At 49.2% G+C, this 7,981-nt stretch overlaps 1 protein-coding gene across 4 annotated transcripts in view; it reads right to left on the bottom strand.

Annotated features, from left to right (window-relative positions):
- Positions 1-1,834: 1,834 nt before the first annotated feature.
- Positions 1,835-7,981, bottom strand: part of UNC5D (unc-5 netrin receptor D) — an 88,799-nt gene continuing 82,652 nt past the window's right edge. For all 4 annotated transcript variants that reach the window (XM_056508812.1, XM_056508814.1, XM_056508813.1 and 1 more), the window contains one exon: positions 1,835-6,244. In XM_056508812.1, coding sequence (XP_056364787.1) covers positions 6,043-6,244 — 202 coding nt within the window. In that variant the 3' untranslated portion in view covers positions 1,835-6,042. The remainder of the gene's footprint in view (positions 6,245-7,981) is intronic.

The raw sequence follows: 7,981 nt of genomic DNA, 5'->3' as shown, positions 1-7,981 counted from the left end.
TTTTATTTTATTTTTTCATTTCATTTCATTTCATTTCATTCCACTTTATTTTACTTATTTTTATTTTTATTTTTATTTTATTTTTATTTTATTTTATTTTATTTTATTTTATTATTTCATTTCGTTTCATTTCATTTCATTCCACTTTATTTTACTTTATTTTAATTTTTTTTTTTTTTTTTTTTTTTTTTTTTTTTTTTTTTTTTTTTTTTTTTTTTTTTTTTTTTTTTTACTTTCCTGATGCTGATTGAGGGCTCTGCACTGGAAACTCGCAATCAGCACGGAGCTCTTTGCCACCAGCATGCACCAGGTTTGATGGGAATATTTGATTTTACTCCACTCAAAGCTAAATTAGCTGCAAAGCCTCTCCTCTCCCCCCTCCAGAGCTGAGCTCAGCTCGGTGAGCAGAGCTTGGAGGGCACAGAGGAATTTTTATTTTTTTAATTTTTTTTTTTTTTGCTATGAGAATTTTGTCCTGGCCGCGCTGCTCTCCCCGCGCTCCTGGAAAATCTTGAATAATCAAACGGCTCATTTCTGCTCAGCTGCTGTAATTTATTGTCCCACCGAACCCAGATTTTCTGAATGTTAATGAAAAAAATCCCCATCAGCCCGGCCGATGCCATTCTGCTTTATGACCTTATTAAGTCTCCCCCTTTGCCATCATGTGGTGACAATTTCTGCAGGACGGGCCGGGGCTGCTGCCACCAACACTCAGCGCTGGCAGCGCCAGATTTACACCCCTGAACAGTCCTGAGAGACGTTTTTACACTCCTGACAGGATTATATAACAAGAGAAAAGGCCATTAACAAATCCAGAGGAGTAAGAGGCAGGGAGAGGGCAGGTGAGGAATGGGGCACTAAATCTGCGGCTCTGGCAGGCGGAATAAAAATCACCTGCGGGGAGATTTAATGAGCTGCTCACCCTGAGAGGGGGAGGCTGAGCCCGGGGTCAGGGGGGCTCCGGGCACAGCCTGGGCGTGGCTGTGTCCCTGGGATATTCTGGGATGTCCTGGAATGTTCTGGAATGTTCTGGAACATCCTGGAATATCCTGGGGTGTTCTGGAACATCCTGGAATGTCCTGGGATGTCCTGGGACATGCTGGAATGTCTTTGAATGTCCTGGAATGTTCTGGAATGTCCTGGAATGTCCTGGGAAGTGCCCGTGGGATGTCCTGGGATATTCTGGGATGTCTTGGAATGTCCTGGGATATTCTGGAATGTCCTGGAATGTTCTGGAACATCCTGGAATGTTCTAGAACATCCTGGGAATGTCCTGAGATGTCCTGGAATGTCCTGGAACATCCTGGAATATCCTGGGGTGTCCTGGGGAATGCCCCTGGGATGTCCTGGGATATTCTGGAATGTCCAGGGATGTCCTGGAACATCCTGGAACATCCTGGAATGTCCTGAGATATCCTGGGATGTCCTGGAACATCCTGGAACATCCTGGAACGTCCTGGAATGTCCTGGGATGTCCAGGGATGTCCTGGGATATCCTGGAATGTCCTGGGACATGCTGGAATGTCTTTGAACGTCCTGGGATGTCCTGGGATGTTCTGGGATGTTCTGGGATTACCTGGAATGTCCTGGGACATGCTGGAATGTCATGGGAATGTGCTGGGGGCTTTGTCCCTCCTCCAGTCCCTGGGATGGCTCACGAAGGGTTTTGGGGGCTGCTCTTGAGAAGGGAAATAATGAAATGAATGATTCAAACCAGAAATCCACCCCAAACTCCGTGTAACCCACTCCCAGTGCCGGCCTCGCTTGGCCCCGGCAGTGAAAGGACAGCAGGGTCAGGGCTCAGTAAAAGACTCTTTATTCATAAATAGCTGATCTCCATAATTCCCATCTGTACATCTCTGCCCAAGGGCCGGGGCCATACAGCTCTGAAACTCGACAGAAAACATCCAAAGTGTCCACTCAGACTTGTCCAGGACAATAGAACACAGCTGCCTGGCATTACCAAATATATATATATGTATAGATATTTATATATGTACATGTGCTGAAAAAAAGAAGCCAGTGCAGCCTTTTCCAAGGAGTCTTTCCCAAGTATTTTCACTGTACAACATTCAGAATTTACATCGATAGAACAAGGCACAGAAAGTGTGGTATGAAGCCAAGGCCATGCTTTAGATTCCGTGTTCAGTCTCCCTCGCCCGCTCCTTCAGCTTCATCCTGCAGAAAGGTTCAGAGCTCTGCCCTCCTTCCCCCCAAACACGCCGAGCCCGGGGCAGGGGGGATGCTCAGGCAGAGCAGCCAGGAACCGACCCAGTCCCAACCCATCCATTGCAAAAATAAAGGAGCAGAAGAGAAAAGTGGTCTCTCTAGAGGAATACTTGTGGGATTTTTTTGTTGTTTCTCTTTTTTTAAGAATTATTTATATTTGTGTTGGACTGGGTTGAAGTTCCTCCTCCCGTTTTCAACTAAGAGCTGGTCCAAAGTTTTGGGAGTTGAAAATGCAGTGGGGATTTTGATATCTCCCATCTGACACTGCTCAGAGTCTCAGCAGACTTTTATCTTACCCAAATCCACAGAAGGTGCACACTTCACGTTTTTGTAGCCATTTATCAGCTGGGATTGGTCACAGTGGGAGGAACTGCACTGGGGGCTTGGATGTTCACCCTCTCCTTCCCAAATCCCAGGGGGAATCAGCCCAGGAAAGGCCAGAGAGCAACCCTGAACATCATCTATGGTTGTCAAGGACTTAAAATCTCATTTCCTGCTTTCCACTCAGTTAATTACCAGCCAAGAACTAACAGAGCTCTTTGCTGCAATCTGTGTTTTACAGGCAGAACCAGCCTGAAAAAAAAAAGAAGATTCAGGTGGTGACCAGAAGCTCAGCCCAGTCCCTGCCTTGTTAAACTCACCGTGGACCTGAGCTGTGTCTTCCTTTTGTGGGAAATACTCTCTGGAATTATCAGTCATTGAATGCTTTAGAAGTCACTCAGCACTGCCTTGCAGGTGGAAAAGAAGAATGGATTGCAGTGTGCTGTGAACATCCTGGACCCTGCAAGGTCCTTTTTGGTGATTTGTGCTGAATGAGATTCTCTGAAAGCCAGCAGTGCCCAGGCCAGAGAGGGGGAGAGCAGCTGCAGCCACAGATAAAAACAAGGACAAAAGCAGTCCCCTGGATTTTAAGAGAATCGTGTTGGTATCTTTTCATCTATTACAAAAATCCCAATAAAATTTCTGTGGGAGTGCAGGGCGGTACGGAATGGAAATGAGCTTTATGGCGCTGGCGGAGCTGGGAGTCATTTTTAAAATGCAGCCATTAGTCTGCAATGACTCATGGCACAGAAATACCTGGGCAAAGTGCTCAGGAAGATGAAAATCTATTAAAGCAGATTCTTTGGTGATGTAAAATCAGAATGGCTCCTTCCCCTGAGCACAGCCAGGGCAGCCACGTGGAATCTACAAGGGAGAAAATCACATTTCTCTTTCTTTTAGTTTCTACTAAAAATTGTTTTTCAAGTATCATAATTTATACAACAGAAGAAAGGAATGAATTTTTAATTTCTGGCCTCTAATCCTTTTCCAGGTGCTCCTCCATATCTGTGTTTTGGGTCAAATTATATAAATACATGCACAGATTTCCAAAAGGTCTTTAAGAGAAAGGAAATAAATATTTGGGGCATTTCTGGTTCATTTGAAGAACGCAAGAGCATCAAAACAATCAGGAATAGGAAGGGAAACTCCAAAGTTGTTGATTCAGGTTCTCAGAGTGAGATCAGCAAAGAAGAACTGCTTTAGCCAAAGGGAAGAAAAACCAGGGAGCAAAACCTAAAGGGAAATGTCCAGCTGAGCCCTGACCTGAGGGAGCAGTTTCCTTCTGGAATTGTCCAGTTTGGGCATTTGCTCCCTTCCAGGGCCTGAATTCCATGGGATCATGGGTGGAACTGGGATTCTGGGCTGGGGCTGGGGTCCCTCTGAGCTGAGCTTTGTGAGACCAGCCCAGGCTGGGGTCCCTCTGAGCTGAGCTTTGTGAGACCAGCCCAGGCTGGAGTCTTACTCTGAGCTGAGCTTTGTGAGACCAGCCCAGGCTGGGGTCCCTCTGAGCTGAGCTCCCTCTGAGCTGAGCTTTGTGAGACCAGCCCAGGCTGGGGTCCCTCTGAGCTGAGCTTTGTGAGACCAGCCCAGGCTGCACAGAACTCCGGCTGCTCCCTGAGCAAAGGCTGGAGGCACCGGGCTCGCAGCTCCTTTGGCCCCAGGATTTTGGGGGAGCTGCCTGGGTTCGGGGAGCAGGCTGCAGGGTGGGACGGAGCCCCTGGGCTGTGCTGGGGAGCAGAGCTGCTCGGAGGCGCTCAGAACAAATCCCCTGCTGCACACACCGTGCTGGTTTCCCCGACAACGGCAGCTCCTCTCTTTCCCTGGGTGCCTCTCCTTGTTTTGTTTTTTCTAATGCCTGACATTTTGCCCAACGAAGAGCAGGTTTCTGAGGAGGAGGAGGAGGACTGGCAGCCACTGGAGATACAATTCCAGCCCAGAAAGCAGGGACAGCTTGCAGCCGGTATTTCTGTCTGCCCCAAAAGCTGCCGGGCGCCAGGAGATGCTGAGCTGCAGGAAATGTTTGCACAGCTCTCAGGATTTCCAAGTCTCAGCCTGTTCCTGGGCTGGGCAGGAACACACATTGGTGATTTTGGAGCAGCAGGAGCAAGCACAGAGCTGCTGCTGTTGTTGTTGTTGTTATTCAGATTTTCACACTGCAGTTCTGGAGAAGGAATAATTCCAGACTGGACCTACCCTGGGGGCTGTCCTGCTGCTCTCAGCCAAACACGAGGCTAAACCAGCCCCCAAATCCTTGTTCTGGGTTTCCTGCATTTCCACAAAGCTCCCAAAGCCTCATTTCTGTTTTTCCTGACTGTGGCCTGGCAGCCAGGACTGAGGAGCACCTCGGTTGTGGTGAAGGATGGGAGTGAAAAGAATGGAAAAAAAATTGGTGACAGTGGCAGCTCCACCAGGCCCTCACTCACAGTGACAGCTCTTTTTGGTTTGGCTGAAATCATAAATCAAATTTTCATGGAATGGATAAAAAACGAGGCGAATTCCCCAGTTAGAATCTGATTTTGGGGATAAATACAATTTGTTACTAAAGCAAGGTAACACAGCCAGCTCTGGATCCTCTGAATTTCATCTGAAATTCCCAAATTGTGCAACAAAATCAAGGCCAGTGCTGGCAGTGCCGTGTGGGGTTTGTGGTTTCAACCTGAAACCAAACCCAAGTGAAGCTGTGCTGATTGCCTCCACCTTCAGCTCAGAGCATGAAGTAATAAAAATAAATATCTCAGCTTGCTAAAACAGGGCTGGAAATTTCCCGTGTGTTATTTGGTTATTTAAATCCACCCCCAAAGACAGTTTTTGACTAAGAAAGTTTGCAGACGTAGAAAATTAGAAAATTCCTCTTGCGTGTGCACACCCCCCAGTCTCAGAGAGAAGGGGTTTGTTCTGGAATTTTGGTAACAGAGCAGGCAGCAAAGCTCTGCAGCAAATGTACATTCATTAAGGGGCTGAATTTTTAAAACAAATTATTTGGAACACGCATGATATGAAATAATGATGAGATCTTCTAATTCCTCAAACATCTGAACAGGATAAGGCCAAATTTTCAGTTTTCCTGCAGCAGACATAAAGTGACAACGTGATGGGATTTTAAACCACTCTCCAAGTGAGAAACCTTTTAACCAGGACCAACCTCCAGTGGCTCGAAACATCCACCATTATCTGTTGATTTTCACTAGGCATCACATGAACATGACTGTTCCTAAATACACAACGACATTTACCTCCTATGGCTCTGTGTCTGTCCCTCCTGCCCCGGGACTGACACGAGTGCAGGTTGGCTTGGGGCACCAACAGGCGGGTTTGGAGTGGGGGAGGACGGGGAGAAGCTTGTTTTCCTCATCACCAGAGGGTTTTTAGCAGGGCTGTTTCTGCTCCTCCCATAGCCACTGACGGGGTGAGTTCCATCCCCAGGGGCACCTCCTGTCCCCTGTCCCTGTCCCCTGGCTCTGGGCTCAGGGCTGTGTGTCCTGCACAGAGGTGCTAAAGCCCGTTCCTGCTGCAGGGGAACTCGGGCTCCTCGAGCTCGGGCTCAGCCACGTCTGGGAGCTGGGAGTGTGTCCTTCCAATCTCCTCCAGGGCACAGGCCAGCGAGTCCAGGTCCCCGTCGTGCTGGTGCCGCGCCTCCCACAGGTCCAGGATGACGGCGGAGGGGCTGCTCTGGGCGGCGAAGAACGACAGGTTCCTGCAGGGGAGGGAGGGAAGGGGATGAGGAGCTGCAGCTGTGCCCTGTGCCAGCACCATCCACGGGTGGGGAATGAAAACTCTCCAGCAGAGCTGGGGGGATGAGCTGAGGAGCTCCTGGGGGTGGTGGTTCCTCTTGTGGCACCTGCCCAGGGACAGTGACCGTGAGCCCAGGGTGTCCCCATGCCCATCCCAGTACAGGGACAGTGACCATGAGCCTGGGGTGTGGCACCTGCCCAGGAACAGTGACCATGAGCCCAGGGTGTCACAAGGACAGTGACCATGAGCCTGGGGTGTGGCACATGCCCAGCTCGCCACAAGGACTGTGACCACGAGTCCAGGGTGTCACAAGGACAGTGACCACCAGCCCAGGGTGTCACAAGGACAGTGACCACCAGCCTGGGATGTCCCCAGGCCCAGCTCAGGGACAGTAACCATGAGCCTGGGGTGTGGCACCTGCCCCAGCACAAGGACAGTGACCACCAGCCCAGGGTGTCCCCAGGCCCAGCCCAGCACAAGGACAGTGACCACAAGCCCAGGGTGTCACAAGGACAGTGACCATGAGCCTGGGATGTCCCCAGGCCCAGCACAGGGATAACGACCATGAACCTGGTATGTGGCACCTGCCCAGGTCAGCACAAGGACAGTGACCACCAGCCCAGGGTGCCACAAGGACAGTGACCACCAGCCCAGGGTGTCCCCAGGCCCAGCCCAGCTCAGGGACAGTGACCACCAGCCCAGGGTGTCCCCAGCCCAGCCGTTCTGCCCCTGGCAAGGACAAACAAATCCCTTCAGGAAACACAGCAAGGATTTGCCAGAGAGAGGAATTTACAGCACTTGATGCTCGTGGTTATGCAAAGACACGCCACCTTATATCTGTGATTTTCTATGTCTGTTTTTAGGATCCTGCAGGGGTGATTTACACAGAATTTGGTAAAACAAAGTGTTTATCCCAAACTCTTTTTCCTTTGGCTCAAACGTGGTTTATTGAGGTTGCCACGCAAAGCAAGGAGCCAATGGAAAGTTACTTTGCTTGATTCAAGTATTCCTCTGCTCTCCTGGGAACACATTTATAGAGTTTGTGACAATCAGAAAATATTTTTGTGAGGGAGCTGCCTCCGCCAATTTAATTTAGCCAAGCGGAAAAAGCAAAGTAAGAAGTAAATTGGTTTTTACAGCATCTTTCAGTTTTAATAATCATAATATTATTACTCCTAACAGTAGAGCATGACTGTCTCTTTTAAAAATGTCTTTCCCTTAAAAAACAAAAACCTGCAGGATTCATTTTGGAATAGGAGATGCACCCATGAGAGCTAAGAGGATTTGTCTGGGGGAATGTGCAGCCTCCTCAATGTTCTGAACAACTGTTCCCATGAAGGGCAAAATCCTTCTGCAGCCTTGGACTCCCGAGGGTGGCCAGGAGAGCAGGAGCAGCTGGAAGGAGGAGTGAGCCCCTCTCAGCCCTGGGAGCCCCGGATCCCACACCCCTGACACCAGGGAACAAACCAAGCAACCCCTGAACAGCCAACAATTCCCATTCCAGCTGCCACAGCCCCCAGGGCACTGCTGCAGAGGTGCCTGCAGCAGAGGCTGGGCAGAGTTAAAGGAATAAAATGGGATTTGTTAAAAGGCTTTTAAAGGATTCACCTTGGGCAGTGCAGGAGCCCGGCTGCCCGAGATGGACCCCACGAATTTTCACAATTTTATAAGTTTTGGTCTATTTATATATTGGGGTTAA

Source organism: Oenanthe melanoleuca, chromosome 22, assembly GCF_029582105.1.
Source record: "Oenanthe melanoleuca isolate GR-GAL-2019-014 chromosome 22, OMel1.0, whole genome shotgun sequence".
Taxonomy (NCBI): Eukaryota; Metazoa; Chordata; class Aves; order Passeriformes; family Muscicapidae; genus Oenanthe; species Oenanthe melanoleuca.
Note: the sequence above shows the minus strand (reverse complement) of the source record. Positions and strands in the feature narration are given on the sequence as shown.